The sequence below is a fragment of the Passer montanus genome, unplaced genomic scaffold (assembly GCF_014805655.1).
Source record: "Passer montanus isolate IOZ18808 unplaced genomic scaffold, ASM1480565v1 scaffold113, whole genome shotgun sequence".
In the NCBI taxonomy this organism is placed as follows: Eukaryota; Metazoa; Chordata; class Aves; order Passeriformes; family Passeridae; genus Passer; species Passer montanus.
The window spans coordinates 823,538-846,129 of NW_024357947.1; the positions used below are offsets into that span (position 1 = coordinate 823,538).

A 22,592-nucleotide genomic window follows, 5' to 3' on the forward strand; every position below is an offset into this window, starting at 1 on the left:
AAATTAAAAAAAAAAAAAAAAAAACAAACAAAACTGAGAGAGAGAGAGAGGAAAAAAAAAATAAACCCCCCAAACAGGGAAAACGAGGCAAAAGTGCTCCTTCCCGAAGAGCCGGGTGCGTGGGGCGCGGGCGCTGCCCGCTCCCCCCGCTCCCCCTCGGCGGAGCAGTTTGAGTGACACCGCGATCATCTCGTTTCCCTTCAAGCTTCGCCTGTTGCCGCCGCCGCCGCCGCCGCTCCAGCGCCGAGCCGGGAGTGGAGAGCGCAGGCTGAGGCTCCGCCGGCTCCGGCCAAGAGATCCCCTGCCTTTATGCCGTGATCTCCCAGCCCGGCCAGGCACCGGGGGCGCAGGGCGGGGTGGGGGGGACTGCGGGCTCTCCCCAGCCCTCCCGCCCGCACACCTCTTCGGGGGGCTTCCCCTCCTCCTTCCTCCGGGGCGATTTGTCAAACTTCCCCCCTCTTCTGCCAGCAGCAGCAGCAGCAGCAGGGCTGTCCTCTCCTCTGTGCCGCCTCCTCCTCCTCCGCCGCCGCCGCCTCCTCCTCCTACTCGGCATCGTGTATGCACAGCAACAAAAAATATATCCCCGACCCAGCCCTCGCGCCGAGGCTGGAGCAGCTCACCGGATCTCTGGGGCTGAGGCAACTCTTCCCACCCCCGCGCCCCGGCTGCCCCCCCCCGCCGGCGCCCGCAGGAGCCCAGCATGCCGAGGAGGAAGCAGCAAGCGCCCCGGCGCGCAGCAGGTACGAGAGCCGCTTCCCTTCCTTCCCTGCCTTCCCTTCCCTTCCCTGCGCGGCCGCTGGCTTCTCCTCTCGCTTCCCTCCGTCTCTTTCATAACCGGCTCCCGGCGGGCTCCGCCGCCGCTCCTGCCCCGCTGCCGCCCCGCTGCCGAGGGCTCTGCCGAGCAACTCCCGGGCTGGAGGCGCAGCGCCGGGCTGGGGGTTTTGGGGGGATTTTATTTATTTTTTTTCTTCTGGGGTGGGGGGCGCATGAAAGCCCGTTCCCCACTTTTGGTGCCCACTTTGATTTATTCCGAACTCTGCCACCGCCCGGCTCGGTTCCGGGGCAGCCCTGTGCGAGGGGCAGGCGGGTGTGTGCGGGCACACGCTGCTCGGGCTCCCGTGGTCGGTGTCACTCCGGGGCTGGGGGAAGCAGGAGGCGAATTTTGGTTATTTCCAGCCCGTACTTTGGCACCTACTTTGCTTCTCTCCCTCGTAGTCTTCATTCTTCTACATCCCCTTCCCTCACAGGCAAATGGTTTGTGAAAGCCAGGGAAAATATTCTTTATATTTAATTTTTCTTTCCTATAAAAAAAGAGAGAGGGTATGTATAAAAATATGGCACGCTGTGAATGAAGTGGCAGGGACAAAGTGATTTGGAGGCTCTGCAGTGTTAGTTGAAGATCCAAGCCCAGAACTGGTTCCTTTGCCCAACTTTTACCTTTTTCTCTGGTGCCCTTGTACTGCACTGGAGATGTCTCTGCCGGACAGACAGACAGTCCTAGTTGGTCACTTTCTTTGGTAGCCTCTTCTGTTAATCCTATTGATTTCTTATTTATGAGTCCAGAGTAGAAGCTGCAAAGTAAACCAAAGGAGGAAAAAAAAAAAAAAAAAGGGTCTGTGTATTGTCAAGCGACTGGTGAATGTTTCTGATAGTGCCTTTACAATTTCCACTGGTTTCTTTTTTCCTTTTTAGAATTACTTTTGCTGGTGAGGCTTTTTGTTTGTTTGGCTTGTTTTTCTTTTGCCAGAAATGTCAACTCCTGTTAAACTTAAGCAGTATTTTTTTGGAAAAGCCAAATTGAAAAGAAAACAGTAGAAGAAAAGCCCCACATAATTTTACAGTAATCCTTAGTTGGGGATGTGTGGGCTGGAAAAGGTTTCCTTGGCCTGTTGCCATCCTTGATTTGATGTCTGATTGATCGCCTGTCATCTGGCAGCCTTTGATCTATTCATTCCCGATAAACATCAATAAATCACTTGCCATGGTAACGCCAGACTCGGTGACGTCACGCGTGGCCTGTCAACTCCGTTCGCGCCACTCGGGGGGCTCCTGGCGAGCGGGGCCGCCGTGGGCCGGGCTGCCCGGGGGACGCGGGCCCGGGGGGAGCCCCGAGGCTGGGGAGGCTCCGGCAGCATCCCGGCGCGGCCGGCCTTGGCACAGCTTGGGGCAGGTAGCCCTGCGCTGGGCGTTGCTGGAGCCCGGGCGTTCAGCAGCTCCCACCCTGCTTGAGAGCATCTCCGAGTGGGGCGGTTTGGCTCTGGTGAACAGCGAGGGGCTCGGGGTGTAGGGCAGATTGTAAATGGCAACGTGCGTGTTGCCTTTCTGCTGCTCTTGGACATCCACATGCCTTCGGCCAGTGCTTTTGGAATAGGGAAATAGACTTCCCAGCAGTCTTACCCCGCGTACAAACAGCTAGAAAGTTTGGAAAGTTTCACAGTACGCTAGTGATAGCATCTAGCGAACAATATCGTAGCCAAAGACTTCATGATAATATTTTGCTTTTCTGGCCCATGCCATCAACTAACAGTTTTCTAGAAAAATGACAGAGGAACTTTTCCTGATACTTGGGAAATTCTATTTTTTAATGTGAATTTAGTTCTGCAAAATCTAGATTTTCCACGTGCTTTTCCGTTTTCGACTCTGCCGTATACTGGGCTCTCTCTCCACAGACTGGAAGAAAGTGTTTCTGCACTAAACACACATTCTGAGGTATCCTTCTCTCCCTCCACCACTCTCTGTCTCTCCCTCCTTTCTCAAGCGAATCATCCATGATACGCGATCTATCTTTCATATTTAGCAGAAGTGTAATCTCTTTAAACTTTTAGCTTTTTGATAGCCACATTAAACATTTAGTATTGTGTATAATTGCTTCCCACTGAGATGCTGCTTTTATTGGTCACATTGGAAATGTTACTTTTTCTAATAGCAGTAAAAGCAAAGGCTTTTTTTTTAACACCTTAAAAAGCAGCTAAGAAATAACAGGTTAGTTAAGAAATATTCATTACAAAAACTTGACTGCAGGACTAATAGGAGATGGAAGAATGGTTTTGCTCTATCAAAATGACCCGTCAAAACGACTTTGTTTCATATTTGATTTAATTGTCTCTCTCCTGACAGGCACATTCATCAATAGCTTAATGGTCAATCAGAAGTTGGCAGAGTGAGTGCTTTCATTCTTTCCCATACACTAGCTTTGGCTTTACTTTATCAAAATGCCTCTGCCTAATGGATATGGGGGATGTAGAATGACTGAAGGGCTACTTATTTGACAAGAGTGAAAAAACAAGAACATTCATGCTGTTGATAAGTGCATGAAGATAAATAAGTGAGCTGTATGAGGTGTTTTATTTTAAGACAGAAAAAACTTACTTTTTTTTTCCCCCCCCTTTTTGGCTTGAGAGCTGCGAGTTATAAGGTTCATGACTGCTTTTGTGGCATACTGAGAGTGATGACAAATTGATTGCTTGGTACTGAGAGAGAAAAAAAGGTGGTGGTGGGGGGAGAATTAAAGATGTCTGCTGATTGGTAACTCAGGAAATCCAGTCCCCAGCAACCTTGAGAATACTCGAGAATTTTTTTTCTCCAAACTGAAAGGTCCGCTCAGCCATAAAAAAAGAAAAGTTGTTTTGCCAGCTTCATTAGTGTTCACCTAATTAGCTGTAAACCTGATGGATTCCTGACAGCTTTAATGATTGGAGATGACAAGCTCCACGCAGTGTCATCCAGCAGAATTAGGTTTGCAGCTAGTTTGATGTAATCAAGTTGATATTACACAGTCCTGGTTGCCTTTAGTTGTGCATTAACTCAATTTTCTGCTGCAGGTGACAAATGGGCTTTGGTACCTGGATAATCATGTCATAGGAATTAGGACCCTTTTAATGGTCTGGAGTAGAATAACAACAACAAAGAACTCTCAGCAGCACAGAGCTCGCAGACATAACAGACAGGTGCACAAATTCTTTATGTCTAGCCCAAGTGTTAACACCACACTGTGGAAGACTAAAGCTGTCTCTGAGAATCAAGAATCTGTAAAAATGATAATTTCACTTTGTTTGCTTTGAGCCTCAGCTGAATATCATAGGTAAATTTGGGAAGGAGAGTCAGGGATTGCAATTTTATTCCTCACCTGTTAAAGCAAAACGATAGTCAGAATTGCTGCTCCAAAGACTTCTGTCATGTAAGTCAGGAGGAAGAAGGTATTTTCCAGTTAGAGGCTACTGTCTGGGGAAGCTAAGATATTGTATTAATAGAGGCCAGTCTTGATCATGCAAACAGTAATTATCTATCCTTAAATTATAGCTTTAACTTGCAGCTTTTTTAGAGACCTATTTAAAAGATCAAGAAAATGTACTTCCTACTGACAGAAATGACTTAATACATATTTTGTGTACAAACCTTGTGAGGAGGCATTGGGAGCTAGTGGTTTGCTGGAATCACATTTAGTTTACTTATTTATTTATTTTTATATATATATTTAATAAAACAGTAAGAGCCAGACAACTGCACTGAGTTTTCAAGGCTCTGGAAAAAAACCCCAAACAAACCTGGGCCTATGGTTTTGGTTTGGGTTTTATTTTTTGGGGTTTTTTTTTTTTACCTAGTATATTTTAAATCCTAGAGATTTCTGTATGCTTTAGGCTCTTCCCAACTTCTGCGCTTACGTTCAAAAGCTGCACCTGGTCGGCGTGAGCACCGAAATACACGGCATTGATGCTTCAGAGGTGCGGAGCACTTCCACTTCCCAGGGACTTGAGTGCTCGTGCCAGCCCTCGGCCCCTCCAGCGTGGGGCTGGGGGTGCAGCACAGCAAACAGATGCAAGATGGCACACAGGTTGTGCCGCCAGATTTCCAGGCAGCTCTGACTCCGGCAACTCGAACGCTCGCTTTAATTTATGGCAATTGCTTGCAACTACATACATACCCCAAAAGTAAATGTAGCGATAAAGTAGGCTACCTATAAAGGTACTTGCAGTGTCAGCCCTTGGTATGTTATTTGCCTCCAAACCTGCCACATATTTCTCTGTTGGGCAGAGATTCTTCCTAGCAGCAAGCTGACAAAATGATTAGTTATGGCTGTCCTCTGCTTTTTTTTTTTTTCCCGGCAAAGTGTGAAGGAACAATGCAAAAAAAAAAAAAAAGGAAAAAAAAAGAAAGAAAAAAGGGGCATAAATATAAAAAGGCTTGATAGATTCTCCTGAATATCTGCCTGGAAAACAGAATTTTCCAGAATCAGCTGCCATTTCTCCCATTAGCTTGACAGCTGTCAATTAGGGCTTCAGTGCTCTCCTGGGCCACAGTTTATTGCGTGCGGTTGATGTTGTCATTTTGTTCTCGGTTTTGCCTTGAGCACTATCATGAGCAGGAGTGAAATAGTCAATAACTGATGTATCAGCAGTTATTTCTTAAATTGGCTTACAAGTCTGCATTTTTCCTCTTTTTACTAAAGATTGTTTTGTAAAGTGATTAGAATGAATTGTGACTGCTGCAGGGTTATGGGAAATGCAGTGAAGCTAGGGTGAGTTAGCAGGATTAGAGTGGGTCCTTTTTGTCAGCCCTGCTTCCAGGATTAGTGGAAACTGTATAGAAAAGATCACCTTCAGGGTGAAGTGTGGGGTACATTTTTAAGCATGCTACGTGCACGCTTATGCAGAAACATATGGTGGTACAGAGTGAATGAAAAGAAATCATCTGCCAGGACGTAAAGTAACCTACGTGTTATCTTTCTGAGCAAACCTTGGCACTGCTGGCTTTACGGTGTAGTAATCCATATTTTAATCCAATGTCGTGACTGCTTCCTAGAGCATCCAAATACAGATTGTCAGATTTTAACACAGCCCTATTTTCAAGGTGCTGTTAGTGGATCAGGTATTAAGATGCCTGAAGTGTTGCATTGTCAAGTAGGAGTGTATGTGTGTGTATGGTTATGATACAACACCAAAAATAACATAGTTGCTGAGCAGTCGCGTGTTATCTTATCTGTGATATACTTCAGCATCATTTACTAAACAATCTACCTCAGGTGTTTTAGTCTGATTTTTTTTTTTCTTCTCCGTGTGTTTGGTAATTTTTTAAAAATTTAGTTACGCCCAAATTGTGGTTTATCAGCCTTAAGTTAAAAATGAAAGGTGAATACAATATATTGTATTTGGTAACAATGATATGGACTGGTACATCCAGACAGATAATATGCAGTTGTAATTAGAGTGAATAGACAGGCATTCATTTTCAAATTCTTTGACACATGCATAAAATAGTCATATAATAAGATAAGATGACAATTTTATGTTAGGTTGATAAAGTGTCCCGATACATGCATTTAAATGTCTGTAAGCCTTTTTTTATCCAGACAGATTAATTCTAGTTTCCAGCATTTGCAGTTAGACATTAAATTAATTTTAAAAATCCCACTAAACAATGGATGCATTGCTTTTTTGTGTGTGTATGTGTCATAACCTAAAGGAGGAGGATTGAAAAAAATTTGTGTGCAATTGATTTTTCTTGATTTCAACATAACAAAAAAATAAAGCATGAAAATTGGCTCAAAGGATTTAAAGCATAGTCCACGAGAGATTGTATTGTAGTTTTCTTAAGTACAATAATGCAGAATAGAACATTGTCAGAGCTTGAAATTGTTTGTTACCATTTTCATAAAAAGAACTGAAAGAGTTGAAATAAGTAGGGCTTAATTTCAGAGACTGTGAGATTCATCCTACTGCATTTGCCTGATTTTGCGCCTGAAAGATATTTTGGTCATCTCAGCAGAGAGCCAATCTGCAGAATTTAAACACTTCTCATTGCAGGCATCAACTTTAAGATATTTCTCAGAAAATGTTCAAAGGGGTTTTTTTTCCCCTGGGGGTGGAGGGAGAGTAGGGAAAGAGTTACCAGAGGATCATAAAATATCTGAAAGCTCTTTGCCAATGCCATTACCTGGCCTCTTCGGGCTGTAAATGGACAACTCTTCAAGAATAATCTAAGTTCGTATTTTAGACTTAATTATAAATTATTAATTAACTCTGTCAGGACACATGTTATTAATTATGACTCTCTTTTCTTCATTCAGAGCAGCTGTTGGGAATCACGTAAGTTGACTGTGCATGTTGGTGTGGGAGTTTGCCAGTGAGGAGCCTCCATGGCCAGCGTGGCTCACCTCCAGCTGCCATCCCCTCCCGCCCGGGCGCGGCTCCTGGGCAGCTCCGCCCGGCAGCGCTGGCAATTAGCGCAAGTTTGGAGGCGGCCCAGTGCGCTCACAATTAGCCACCATTGTCACGGGGCTGGGTTTTAGGTCCTGTCCATAAATAATTCCCGTTTTAGCAGGGCTGTGTGCCGGTGGGGAGGTGGGAAGGGCGGCGGCCAAGGGGGAAGCCAGGAGGTTTCCCTGCCCTTCCACCAAACTCCCGCCAAACTTCGCGCACTGGCGCAGAGCGGAGGGCTGCTTTATAATTCGTTTGGAATGATCCAAATTCATTTACTTTTGATATTTCCATCATTAAATTGAGCCCTCTGTTTCAGTTTCTTATGTGTTCTTTGCGGAATGCATGTTGCATAAAATAGGCAATTTTTAATGAACAATTTAATGTAAATGGGTTCTGAATTTAAATTAATATTAATGAAGCTTTGAGTGAATTTATTTTGCATACGTAAAGGCTTGTAACTCCTTCACTCATACACTCTTGTCTTTATGTACTAACACATTGGTTAGGTGAATTGGCTAGTTTCCATATTTTGTGATTAAAAACTCTAATGGATTTTACATGGATATTTGTGCTAGCGCAGCTTTGCACAGGTTACTATCGCTAGTAAAAAACATACCTGCCTTGATATTCTGATTTTTGTAGTTAACATTTCACTGTTGCCCCGCCGTTTCTGTATGTTTCTTCCTAGTTTGGTTTTGCCTTCATGCTTAAAGAAAAAAATACTCCAACAATAGTAACCACAGTCAAGATGTTTTCTTTCTTTGGCTTACCTCTAATGCATTATGTATTTAGAAATGATGGGATGTTCTATAATTAATTCTGTTAGATGTAATTGCTATAATCACTTTGATGCTACACATAATAAAAGTAATATGGTAAGCATACGGAAAAATATAAACACCTTATTGTAACACTTTTTGTAAAATTCTTTTAAAAATCTTGTTTAGAGCGGAACCTCTGCTTCCATATTTTGTCAGAGCTAAGATTTTTTTTTTTTGAAGTACATTACTTTAGTCAATGAATTAATTTCAGATATTGAAAAGATTTTGACAGGCAGGTTGTCTTGTATTTGCGTGCGAATATCCCTGACTGTGCGGCATTAAAGATGTAGTTCATTAAGAAGCCAATCTTCAGTGTGGCTACAAGTGAGACATAAATATCACTGTATATTTCATGAAATGAGAGACAAATATGTGCATTATATCAAAACCCAGGACATAGGAAATAACACAGGAATGGAACTGTACAGTGGAAAGCTTCTTTGTAGCGCAAAATTATGGGAAATATAAAATGTATGAAAGGTAGCATGTAACTAGAGAGGGAGTTTTTCAGGCATGGTCCCAAGTGGGAAAAAGACTACAGAAGGTGATTTCCCTCCTCCTGCTTTTTTCTTTTTTTCTTTCCTTTTTTTTTTTTTTAAACAAGTAGCTTTGAGTTATTGTTTGCAAACACAGTTTTTGATAGGGAGGAAATGAAAAAAATATGTCCAATGGGTTAAGCTGTGTAGCTGATATCCTTGATTCTGTAACAAAAAATGTTAATATGGCCATAGTTCTTAATTAGTTGCACACAGTACTTAATGCTGCAAAGGTCACTTGGTTTTATGGTCCAGCTTCGCCTATGAATTTGTATGTTTCCCCCCAAATATATATTTCTCTCTCATGTATTTTCTAAGCAATTGAGCGTGCAAATTGTGGTGAAAATGCAAACCAGAAACAGGATTAGAAAAATACATTTAGCGTGGACAAAGAATTTTTATTTAATTTTTTTAAATTTTTTTTTTTTTTTTGCTGGTCTTATTTTCAAATAATGCACAGCTTTGCGTGGCGAGCAGCAGTATTACATTTAACTTCTGTAAGCTGAACAAACAAACCCTGACCAAGCTCTCGCTGGATTGTTCTGGGGAAGAACAGAACAGGGTGCTGTTTCTGAGTGTCTCTGGGACTGGGCTCGCTGCCGGCAGCCCTCTCCCTGCTAGGTCAAGCCTGTTGCTGGAGGGCCAGATCGCAGCAGGGGCCTCCAGGAGGCTTGGCCAGGCTGCTCCAGACTGGCAGCCATCAGTCATCCATCTGTGACACAGAGTCTGTTTTTGATGGCAGGGATGATAAAAGGCCTGGGAACTGTATAGGCCCTTGTAATCAGGGCCAGTGCTGACATCCTTCTCAACTTTGACAGCTTCTTCCTTTTCTCTCTTCACCGCCAAGACTGTCTCAACTGGATTTTTTTTTTTCCTCTCTCTTGTTTCATGTACTTGATCAGTCTCAGATGCTGGGAATTATTTTTTTCTGGAGGGAGGAGGAGTGTTTCTTTTGGTTTGTGGGTTGGGCAGGTGTGAGAGGAAGTCTGGTTTTTTTTTTTTTTTTTGTACTGTAGGCCTGTTGCTAATTAATGTTCCTCCATAAGATTCTGTCGGAGTTGAGTAATGTTTTTGATCTTTATGCCTGATAACTGCATACTTAATGAGATTTCAAAGCTGTGAGTGCAGCTCCCTACAATTATTGACAGATGCCTTTTCTTTGCCATTGGGTTCAGCTTCATAAATCCTCCTGCAGTAATGAGGTTCAGAAGTGCCACCCTGCCAGTGAGCTAATGAAAGAGGGGGGGAGGGAGGGAACAGCTCATGCCTGCCTGACACATTTTTTTCCTTTAAAATTTACTATGCAGATGTCAAGCTGTGGGACGATTACTTCAAACATGCTAATTTTTATCTTGCTTTTGTGTCAAGCCTGCATGCCATTTTTCCCCCCCAATAATAAATAAAAATAGAAACCTCAACCTATTTAAATTTTATCATGGATCATAACTATTGAAGACTTTGATATATGTGTGTTCTTTTGCAGTTTCCAGTCAGTGGAGCAGTTTTTTGAAATCCGAAGGGCAGAGAGAGGTTAAAAAATAAAAATCAAGGGTGGGGGGGAGGAAATAAAAGGCAGCAAGCTGCCTCGGCCGCACGTCAGCCTGCCCTAACCGTGCACTTGAAACATCGGAGATTTCATTTTAGAGTTCTGAAACTAAATCCTGCTGGAGAATAGCCGCACCATGCCAAACAGTCGATTTCCTTTTCAGCAGAGCCATACATCACTGACCCACCCTTCCCTCCCGACAGAATGACACGTGTCATTTATCACCGGGCGCTGCCGGAGCCGGGCGGGGGGCGGCAGCTCCCGCTCCGGCCGTGCTGCTGGGCGTGCTCCGGCCGGCAGCGCCGGGGGCACTGCCACGCTCACCCGGGACCTTGTGCGCCTTCACATTATCTGCTAAGTCGCCCTGTTCAGCCCCCTGAAGGTTTTCCCCTCTTATATTCTTTCAGTCTCTCTTCATTTCTCTTTTTTCCCCCCCCCCCTTTTTTTTTTTTTTTGAGTTTGGCAGTTGGGACAAACTGGCTGACACGTATCATTCAAGCAGCACCAGCTTGCTGGGGGTTGTGTAAATGAATCTGGGAGCTCTTGGTTTCACATGATTCAAACGTGCATTATTGAAGATGGATGTTCCTTAAAAAAAGATTGATGATGGATATCAGGCTTATAGTGCCATTTATCATTTTGAATATTATTTAGACTTGCCGTGTAAAGCTGTAACTTGAGAGTTGGATGAGCTGGGACAGAATGGAGGCCTCGGCGTGCACGTTGTGATTGATGGCTTTGCTTTCTCATTGTTTGTTACCAGATACTCGCCGGTCATTACAGGAGTGCCTTACAATTGTTTTAGGGGCTGGATTTCCGTGTGTATGTGTGTGTGTGTTTGTACAACAGGGAGAGGGACAGGCAGAGGCAGAGCTAAGTTTTTAGTGGGAGCATTTCAATAATTGTAAAGAATGTAGACAAAGCCATGGCCCGTGCAAGGATGCAGGCAGCCTTTTGCATGAGCACAGAGACTTGCCATGTGTAACACTAAAATACAATCAGGACTGTAGCTGATCCACTGTAACACTGCCAGGCATTGCCACTTCCAGTATAAAAAATGTGCTTGTGAACAGATTAACACACTCCAGCTTCCTTTTGCTAACAGGATGCACCTTTTATTTTTTTTCTGGGTCCCAAATAATGGTGAAGGAAAGAAGGTTCTAGGACATAATTATTTCAGCATTCGGATATTTCTTTTCCACCCACGCTCTTCATGCAGGGTTGTGAATCTGTGAGCCTTGGTGTTCGCTCCCAAGTGTCCAGGGTGCTCCTGGAGGGTGGATGGCCTGGCTGTGTAAGTAGAGTGGGCAATCCCTTCCCTCTTGGAAGCACTTTTGCTGGAACCAGGACACCCCCACCTGCTGGAAGAATTAAGGAAACAGCTTTTTATGGGCAATTAGATTTTTTCTAAGTCCCTAGACAGGGACTTTCAGGAGGTAGACACCCCAATAATGGAGCAGCCTCAGCAATAGGCAGTGCCAGAACTTCAGGTGTTGGGGTGTTTGTGCTCCTTCAGGCAAGTGCAATACCCAGCCTGGTTAAACTTGTTCTGAGCTGACAAACTATTGACTGTTCCTTGCCTGCTGCATCCTACAAAACTCAAATGATTTACAGGAACAGTTGGTAAAATGAGGCGAGAATTACTTTGTTGGATCAGTCTTGAATTTGCATAGGTAGCTGGTATTTTTGAAATACTGCTTGTCACATCAACTTTTTCTTTGATTGCAGGATGCCCTCCTAGCAAAGGGAATGACAGCAACATTTAATAAACATTTAGGTTATTTTTTTTTTAAAGCCAGCAGAGACCTTATATGTGTTTTATAGAAATGAGTTTTTCAGTTCCATATACTTTTGGTACACTAAGTTGTCAAAAGTAAGGAGAATTCAAGTTTATACCCTTCATTCAAGTCCAACACCATGAAAAAACTCTGAAAAACAATAATACTTTCTGTAAAGCCTTCAATGCTATAAGGTAAAACTTTGCTCTGCTACTCCTGCACTTGTGTAACACAGTAGGTAATTGAAGTACAAGTGCCAATTTGCTGTAACAATTGTAAACACACCTTGATACAAATGGCATCATTGCATTCTTACTGATTAGAAAACTTTGCTATTAATAGACACAAAGTCCATTTCAGGTGTAATTGGTAAGGAGCTGAGTGCACTCATGGGAAGAAACCTTGTTTTGTTTTTTGTTCGCTTTTATTCTTATCCCTTTTTTCAGTTTTATAGCTGGAGACATGATTTATTGCAGCCATCCATCTTTGGGGCTCATCCATCACATCCTGGTTGCTAGGCAATCATGGCAGCAGCTGTTTGCTTTGAATCAGACAGAAAAGTTGTCAATCATCAAAGGCAGGTGAATAGCATTAGAAACACGCTATTGTCAGACGGAATAATTAATCAAAGAGAGAAAAGATAATTAAAAAGATATGACCCTTGCAAGTACTTGCTCTGGGTTGCCTGGAAAAAAGAAAAACTGCCTGGTCTTTTCTAGACACTTAAGCAGCTGAGGGCTGATAAAATATGCACTCTGCAGTGCATAGTTTTTAATTAATTGAAAAAGGTTCAACATTCAAAGACGATGCCGGAGAAAAGTCTGATTATGAGCATAAGTAATATTTATTGTTTGCATGAAAGGCTTGACATGGAGTTCTAACTTTCTGTCACAAATCTCCTGCATGCTTGCACTAAGCCTCTTTCAGCTTCACTATCTTTGCTGGCAGTCACTGGAGTGTGTGTTTAGTCTGTCCAAGTGAGGGTCCTACGGCTTTCATCCAGCCTTTTCATCCTGGGCCACCTTTCCAGGCCATTGTCTCCGTGGCTGTCCCTGCAGCAGAGTTGGAGTGCACGAGCTCTTGCCTCAGCAAGGCAGCAAAGCTCGGCGAGGCTGCAGCACTGCCCTTTCTTCAGTGCAGGAGAGGTGTCCAGGCAGCCCCTATCGCATTTCCAATCACCCTGAGGAACAACAGGCTCGTGTGAGCCTATTCTGAACCCTGATTTTCCAGCAATTTTCCAGTTATTTGTAGCTGTAATGATGGGAAGGCTGCTGCAAAGCCCAGTTCCCAACTCCGCCAAGTTTGGGTGTCCTGGCAGTGGGTGCAGCAGAGCACACCCAGCACAGGTGTACCCAGGAATGCACTTCTGGGCAGTGCAGTGCTGAGCAGTGTGTGTAAAACAGCTGGGCAGAGCTGGTGCTGCTGCCAGCAGGGCAGGGCTGAGTGCTGCTGCTGCCCAAAAGCTGGGTCTGAGGCTGTAATGTGGCACAACATTTTTATGAGAATGCAAAATGATTGATTGCTGGGCAAAATGCCCACGTAGTCCAAAAAATCCCAACTTTGGTGTTTGTTCAGGCTTTGAAGGTGTCTGTGGATAGAGTGATCACAGGAGAAAACAGGTATGATGATTGCATTAGTAGTGTTTCTTTTTTACAAAGTATTTTGTAAGTAGCGATGCAGGGGTGGCTGCCACGCTGCCCCTCTGTATTTTTCCATTTTTGGTTTCATACTTCCTTACCCTGTTTTCTAGAAATGAACAAAGAAAGTTCAAGTTTGTGCTGCCAGGAGAACAAACCCACTTTTAATATCAAAACTAGATATTAGTGTTGATTATCAGCAAGATTTGCAAGGACACATGCTGTGAAATACATACACGGGAATTTAAACTGCAGAATGAAAACGTTGTATGTCGTTCTGCACCATCCCTTTCACACTGGCTGATGCCTCCGAGTGTTCTTTGCACAGTTCTTGGTGTCAGTGTGTCACAAGCAGCTCCTCTGCTAATTGTTTGTAGCCTGTATCACATTTTCTGCTCTCACACCCTGTTTCCCTTGTAATCATTCCAGTATTTACTTAGAGGAGGAGAGAACACAGCTAAGAAGGAAACGGGGTGCCATCTGAGTGCTGGGTATGACACATCTGCTGCATAGAGCTATTCTTCCAACACTGGGGGCAGGAAGCTCAGGCTGCAGCTAGCTTGGATGACTTGGAGAGATCTGTATCCTCAAGTAACATTTCATATTAGTGATTCCTCAGAACGTCATGTTCACCAAAGTTTGTGTGAGAAATTAAAAAAAAAAATCTCTTTAAAAGCACAGTACTGCATATTAGCATAAGCTTGAGAAATATCAGCTGTGCACTGCACAACCAAAGTCAGCAGCCCCTTGGCTGATAGCCCAGCACTTCTTTGTAAAGTTAGGATGTTGTCTGGAGTTGCTGGCAGGTATTTTTTTTAGCAGGACTAACTCTTTTGCTCCTATATGTAATAGTAATTCAGTCTGACATATTACTAGCATTTTTTATCATAGGTGAGTGGGCCCTGTGCCTGTGCAGGGCAAATGGGGGGATGCTTGTGTACAGGAATGCAGTGCTTTCTCTTGCACGTTTCTGTGGATTAAATAAATGTGGGATATCCATGCCAGCGTGGGAGGTGACATGTTTATGGCTAAAGAGCTCTTTCCTTCTTAGCTGGGAAGCAGATTTGTCTCCTTTTCACATATCAACACCTCTGATACCTTTTCAAGTATTTGCTGTATTTCAGATCTGCAGATCACTGTTTTATTTACTGATAGGGAACTGTGGCAGTGGTTCCCTAATGGAGGGATATATAGTGCTGACATCAAGGAAATGTTGGCTAAGAGGCACTTGGATAGATGGCTGCATGTTGGAATATAGGTGGTTATTCTTAGTCTGATAGAGACTTTTTAGTACATTCTATATGAAAGTTTCCTGTGATAGTGCTTCCCTCTGCTCATCAAGGTGAGATGCATCTTCTCCCTCTTATTTTTCCCAGTCTCCATTCCATGCATGGTGTTGAGGGAAGACAGAATAGGTGTTCCTCATTTACAATATTTATTGCACAGGTGAAAGAGTTTGGATTCCATGACAGGGTTTTTCTGTCCCAGCCTCCTCCTCATCCTTCCCCATATACAGGCTGCTTTTGCAGTTGTATAGGGAAAACTGTTTAGAAACTTGAAATACCTTGGTACTGAATATGGTAAAGCTGCATTGCCTTTCTGTTCGTATGAAGTGAAAAATGGACAGAATATGTCAAACATTAACACCAGCACAGATAGTAAACTGTTTTGCTTTAAATGGTGGAAGAATGTGCAAAGGGAGTTTAAAATAAACAGTCAAATAACAATCAAACATTTGCCAGTGTTTAAGTCACTGTGTTAAGTAGAATGTAGTATCTCAGTAGGAACCACTAAGTTACATGGTATCTGTATACTGAGAAAAATATCTCGAGGAAATTATATATGTGTATATTTATATATAAATGTGCTTGGCTGAACGTGAACTGAGTAAAAGTGCAAGGCTTCCCTCAGCCCATGCCCCTGCCTGTTCCAGGCTGTGACACTGCAGCTCTGTGCCAGACACTGCTCAGGTCTGTCCTGCTCTCTGCCAGAGATCCAGAGCATTTCTCACTGGCTTTAGAGTGTGCTGTGTCTGTGAGGGATGGAGGATATGCATTTCCTTTTGAAGCTTTCTGATATAAGAGAGACTTTTTATTCTACATTTTTAAGGTTAGTTGTCCTTTTTATTCCTTTCAGTGTAGCTTGCTGTTGCATCTCTTATATGCATGGTGATTTTAGGGCTTCAGTCCTACCAGCTTGTGCAGTGAAACAGAAATATTTCTTATCTCCAGTTTTCAGTTTGTCAGCTGTGTGCTTAAGAAAAGTCTTCTGCAAGCTAAACCTGAAGGCTGGAGGATGTCCTGGTGTTCTCTAAGTGACCTGACCGTCCTTTGGTGCCCAAGCCACACTGCAGTGAAATGCATAAAATACATTTGTATGTACTTACTTACATGATGAAAAGTACCCCGTTTTATTCAGCATGTTTTCTAGGATAAGTCTTCAGCAATGACTGGGGTAAAAGAGAATGGTTTTACTGTCGTAGGTGCAGGATGACTAACTCGTGTCAGCTGGTAATCCAGGAGCAGAGCCAGATGGCCTTGGAGGTAGGGAATCATCAGATAAAAGCCATCAGGCAGGGTAGTACTTTAATCCCTGGGGTAACTGTGTAGGAAGGAGCAGGGTTGGAAATGCCTCCAGGAGAAGGGAAGGAAGAACTAGAGCCATGCAGAAGAAAAGACTGGTAGGTAGTGATCTAAACCACTGTATGGTCCCTAAAATAGAAATACCTGAATACCTGTTACTTTCATTCATTTGCCTTCAAAATCATGTATACAACTGTGCTGTTGTTTTAGAGTTAAACATATGCCTTGCTTTCTAATTAACCCCCAAATCCCTTTGCATTTGCCATATTAATTTAATTAGTTTGGCCATAAGAGTACAATTCTGGCAACTGCCTTAACCTTGTAAGTAAAATGCAGAGACATAAACCAGGTGGACAAAACTGGGTTGGACTTGTTGCAAATCTTAGTGAAAGAATATTTGAAGAGTAGAAGGTAGAACTTGAGACGGCAAAGATACTGTGTGAGTGGGTTTTTTAACTGCAGAAATGTATCATTTACCCAGGATACCTTGTCTTCCTTTGTTTTTGCTCTGGGCCTGCAATAAAATGCTTCCTATCTATATTAGTTAGAAAATAGTCCGATGTAATATATGAGAATAGTGGTGCATTATTTCCTCATGCTTATATGTTTTCTGTGTAAAATACTCTAGCAGCAGTGAAATCTTGCTGTGTGATTGCATTTCATTTTGAGATGGTTAGCTGAATAAGCAGGAGGACAAGCACGCAGTAAGCTGAATGAAGGAAAAAAGAAATAAAATTTTACAGCACATTCTTGTTGTAGGAGTGTGCAACACAAAATTGTGTGACTCAAATGCTCAATCTGGTCTTCATGATTAAGCAATAAACAAATTACAAAACAAAGTTATCATCCTTTAGAAACTTGTGCTCAGTTGTGAAAAAGTGAAATATTTTAACATTTCTCGAAGGAAAACATCTTTTGTTACTTGATCTTCTCTGGCTGTTTTTTAGCTAACAATACCATGTGTTTGCATTAGGTTAAAATTAAAAACTTCTTTTATAGACACTGCAAACATTTTATATAGTTGATGTACTGAATGTTGATAAAAGGAAATGAAACAGTTAAATTTTGTGTTAAAATGAGGGTGTGATTTGTTGTAAGGACTGGAAGACACACTTTGTGTGAAGTAGTTGCTTACTTTGCTGAAGTAGAAATGTCTTTTTGTGTTGGGTGTTTGTGTCACGCCCGACGTAATGGAGTTCTCATCCAGGAGTGGGTCCTCTCAGCAGCAACACTGGAAACATGTAAAAATATTAATGCTGTGGATTCCCCCAAATTCTGCTGCTTACGTCCAGCAGAGATGTCCCAGTGGGATTTTTTTTGTGTAAAAACTGTGTGTAATTATTAAAATCTGTCAGATCACTGGGAGCGTGTTCTACTTTCCAGACAAGATTCCCCACAAAAAAAAAGCTTTAAAATGGCAATTTCTTAAGCTGAGGAATTAGCATTGCTATGACAGGGATCCTGCTTGCATTCAGTGTGGGACCTGCCTGCGTTGGGGGAAGGAGCTGCTCTGTCCCTCCTTGGGTCCTTGTGTGCGACAGCAGCTTGGCACAGCTGGTGACGTGGGCCATGAGGGCGAAAATGAACTCACATGGTGTGGTTGGAGAACTTCATTTCCTGTCCTGAGCCTGCTTCCCTGTCACAGCAGGACACGAATGTGGAGGGAAGCTCCGAGGGGCTGCCCAGCCCTTCCCCAGCTCGGCCTCTGCTGCCGTGCCCTTCCCGCAGACACGCAGGGACATCCCAGCCCCGGCTGGGCAGCGCCTTGCAGTGTCCTGCTGCAGGGTGTCACAGCCTGGCCTGCAGCTGCCTGGGGGCTGTGGCACTTCCAGACACTCCACAGGCTGGCTTGGGTGTTGTCAGCTTGAAGCAAAGGTTTGGAGCAGTTGGTAGTGCTGTGATTGTCCCAAGCCATGGGTGCTTCCAGCGCTTGTTCTTGTTCAGACCCAGTCCAAAGCCCACTGAAATCAAATATTATTCTTTTACCGACTCTATTAACTTGGTTGGGCTTTCACTGAGATCTGTAGTGCCAGTTTAAGGAACAGAATTTCATCTGTGTTATGTGATAACTTCTGTTGTGCTTCTGCTCATTGTTGGTGTAGGGTAGATACTGACAGATTCTTGTAGATGGTTCTTGGCTGGCTTCCCCACTTGTCAAGTAACCTTTTTTTGTGTTAAAGAACCTGTAAGGGTTTGGGAGTAGATGCTAAGCAGTTGTTTTTCTTAAGAGGAATGTAATGTAATGCTGATGTCACAATCAAGAATGGAGATTTTTGTTTGATGGCATTCAATTAGGTGGAGTATTTTAATCTGTTTTGAAATAATTATACAATTACTAATGGGATGCCAAGAAACTTTTGTTAATATTCAGAACAGTATTAAGTTATAAATAGACAATGTTATCAGTCAAGTGTCTGTATCAATAGGTAACAGCGTTGTACAAATTTGTCTGTTGATTCTATTCTAAAAACACACTCTTTATCCTTACTCTTTTAGTGCAAAATTACATCTCGTTATGGATAATATGTCATGTCTCCCTAAAAATGTGATCTTGATTTTCATCCCATGATGATACTTTACTCAATAAATCAAAATCTTCCTCAACAGTTAGCAACCAACTTATTTAACGGTTATGCCTGAAATGTTGATACAGGGAATTTAGCAGTTAACAGTGTTTATACATTCCAGAAGCATTAACAGGTTGGGTTATACTGGAATCCAGTAAATATCCGTGAAACACGTGGGAGAACGACGCGCTCTGCAGGGTCTGAGAGCCAGACATCTCGGGAAATACCAAAAGCAACAATAAAGTTTATAATGATGATATTGTCAGGAGCACACGTTGTCTGCTATCACCGACAAGGAGGGAGCAGAGCCTATCACCCAGTGTTTAGACTGAGGCAGGAGAACACTACAGATGTTCTTATCTTCTGCAGATAGTTTTGTCCTGAATCAGTGGGTTTTACACATTCTTGTGTACGAAAAAAATGCTCTTCACCTTCGGAGTAGTTCTGAAGAAAATAAAAGGAGGATAGTGTTTGTCTGTGTCAAGGTTGTTTCCTGTTTCTGCAATCAAAGTTCAGCAAAATATCCCTACCAAATCTGCAATTTTCCCACTAGCTTTTTGCCTTCAGTTGCTGGCTTTCTTTTATTGCAGTCTAAAATGGACATTTGCTAAAATGGGTAAAAAAATGCCATTTGCTAGCTACAGTCTGCATAGGCAGTCATGTGCTGGCTGCCTTGTACCTGATCTGTTCAGCAGCTGCAGGGTGGGTAACCCCAAAGCAAGCCAGGACTTCTGAAGCTACTACTGGTTTTCTTGTCTCTGTGCGTATAGATTACATTTTTTCAAAACACACCTTCAACAGTTTTTTACTTCTGTTCCTTATGACAAAACATGGCAAAGAAAAAAAACATAAATTCCAACTACAGTCTTGAAGTTTAAAGTTGCGTTTTAGCCACACTACACTGGGCATTATCTTTATTATCATTTGGTGCTTGCATCTATGTAAATTACATTAAAAGGAAGATCAAAGCATTCATGAAATATTGGTGACATCAGTGGAAAAAAGACGAACAAGCTATTATGAGAGATGAAAAATAAAAAAGATGTCGTTAATTTGACAATGAACTGAAACCCACCAACTTTATAACGTGAAAATATTTTTCAACAAATATTCCCTTAAGGCTTTGCTGTGGCCGTGCCCTCAATGGCCTCTCCAGTCTGTCACCAACTCCATTAGAAAATCCTCTTACGAGGATGCAGCTTTAGATTGTTACCTAAACTTCTGCTACTTGGAATGTTGAATTGTCTTGCTTTGCCTGAAAGCAAGCACACTTTTAAAAAGAGCTACTTGTTCAAACTATTTATGTTAACAAATTGTCATTAATGCATTCTTTGATATTCGGGTTCTCCTGTTTTCTGAGGCCTGCTTATTAAAAACAATTTCACAAAACCTGCCTTCAGTCAAAAGTGTCTGGTAAATGCTGGTATTTTGAAGTTTAAATAGATCTTCATATCCTACACAGTAATATATACATTTATCATATTATTATGTGTGTCTTTTGTGGATCCGGAACTTGAAACCACAGAGATTAATTCAGACGTCAAAACTAGGAATACCTGGTTTAAGAAACCTAACTTTTGATACATATGCATGCATTTTTTCTTGGAAAAAAAGATTGCAGTGAGAGATTAAGTTCTTGAAATTAAATTTATTCATAATCTGTCAGTCTATGCACCAAAATAATGATTTTTCAATGTAAATTTTGTGAAGTGTGAGAGAGTATTGGTACTCAGTGAAATACACAGCTCCCTTACAGTAGTCTTTTAAATTTTTTTTGTTCTCATTCATATTCGCTCCTTGAAAAAATGTACTTGAGGGCTTTCTTACACACACTGCATATCCAGAATATACAGCTTTTAGCACAGTGTAGCTTCGTGTTTGTGGGTCTGTCATTGCCAGCCAAAGGAGGCTGGGATCTTAGGAAACAGCAGCATAATTTTTTGCTTTCTTTTTTCCTGAAGTAGACTGAAACTAGGCGGAGAAATTTAGTAAAATTTGGGATCTAAGGGGGTTTTATTTATCCCGCAGTACTGGAGGGATCCTCAGGAAGAGGGAATCCCCGTCTGTATCCAGGCGGCTGTACCAGAACATTTGATCATTATATTGCCAAAGGAGCCTGAATCCCAGTCAGGCTGGCTCTCTGTGGAACTGGCAGCTACACAGCTTGCCAGGAGAAACAAGCCTTGGAATATCTGCTTTAGTTTTTGTTTGTTTGTTTTGTGATTTTTTTTTTTAATAGTAAGTGCTATCATTTTGAACTTTCCTATTTTGACAGTGCTTTGGTGGTGTGTCCAGTTCTGTGTTTAAAAAAAAAATAGTTGTATAAACAATGCTGAGAACTAGGAATTCCTGAATTTTCTCTAAAGGAAAATCAGAGTTTTGCATATCTTAGTTTTCAACCCATAATATAGGGGGTAGTGGGAGGTAGAGAATATATCTTGCTTCACAAGAAAAATCTGAGAATTAATGCTTACAATGTACAGCTTTGTAATGAGACTGTGATAAGCAGATGACACTTTTGAGGCAGAATTTCAAATTCAGTTTTTGTTTTGCTATATGTGTTTAGCCTTCGCTGTGGTCTGGCAGTATGTTCTTTATCTTCAGTCATTCAATCTAAGAGAAAGGCAGTTAAAAGAGAAATAAACTTGTATTTTTAAGTTTTGAAGGAAGGAGTCTCTTTTTTAAGTTTTACAATTCAGAAACCAAAATGGAAGTTAAACAGCTGCAAAGAAAAAAGAATCATCTTAATAGTCAAGTTATTCTAAATTAAAAAGGAAAGAAAACAAACAATCAAAAATCCTTATCAAGTTCTTTGGGAAACAGAAAAGGAGGAAAAAGTCTAAGGAAAGCCAAACCAGCTAATGTTACAGTTGTCACAATTACTCATATCCTATGCTAAAGCTTGAGGAAGCTAGGTAAAAATGAGCCAAAAGTGGCCTTGGATCTCATGGCTAAGGCTTCTGCTCATGTCAGTGTTTGCAGCTGACTCTCACTTTCAAATCTGGCCTTACTCTTCACAAAAAGATATTTTAAATTACGTAGTTCTGAAATAAAAGAGGAGGGGGTTCAGCATACTGTGTAAATACAGAAATGGATTTTTTTTTGTCAGATGTAGGTAGAAAATTGCAAGGAATATTTTTATTAATTATAGATGTTCTTAAATATGTCGTATTGTTCTGCTTGATTCTTAGAAAATTTCACAAAAATACTTTCCCTGAAATTGTTTCAAATTATACTTCTTAGTATATTCAATTAAATGTATATTTTTGCAGACAAATAGTATGACCCTGATTTCTCAGTTACCTCACTGACTGCATTGAGACTGGATGTGATTGCTGGACTGAGTCTGCTTCTCTGAAAATTGTACTTCATGGACAGCATATTCTCCTATACTTTATGTACACATACAAAAGGAGCATAGTTTTTATGTAGAGATTGTTCAATCTGTCTATTTATACAGAGAAAGATGCTGTATTTACATGAGTGCAATGTTTTGTAGCAGCTTCTTTATTAGGTACCTGTGTAATTTACTAAGAAGTGAACCCCGTAATTTGCCATTGTCCTGGAAGTAATCTTAATATTCCAGCTTGTCAAGCACTTTGGATACTTGGCATTTCAGTAATTGCTGCATCATGGGCAAGTTTTTTACTTCTTCTCACAAACACCCTGCAATTATGCCTCTTGAAGTCCAAGTCAGTTGAGAAACAGTCCAAAAAAAAATCAGCCAAACTTTTTTAGACTTCTAAGTAGCTCTGATATGAATTAGCCCTAGCATTTCTATGTAAAAAGAGATATTAAGTAATTTTACAGCATATATTATTTATAGCATTTTTTTCTCCTAAATGTTAACACATTTCTGTGCATATGTATTTGACAATAATCCCATTACAATAGTTAAAAACATTCCTAAAAGGAGATGTAGAAAACTG

General features: G+C 41.8%; 1 protein-coding gene across 1 annotated transcript in view; it reads left to right on the forward strand.

Annotated features, from left to right (window-relative positions):
* The first annotated feature begins 617 nt into the window (after positions 1 to 617).
* The window catches only part of TSHZ3 (teashirt zinc finger homeobox 3), a 65,726-nt gene continuing 43,751 nt past the window's right edge, over positions 618 to 22,592 (forward strand). Inside the window, exon 1 of the mRNA XM_039696639.1 lies at positions 618 to 740. Within this exon, the coding sequence (XP_039552573.1) occupies positions 701 to 740 (40 nt within the window). The 5' untranslated portion in view covers positions 618 to 700. The remainder of the gene's footprint in view (positions 741 to 22,592) is intronic.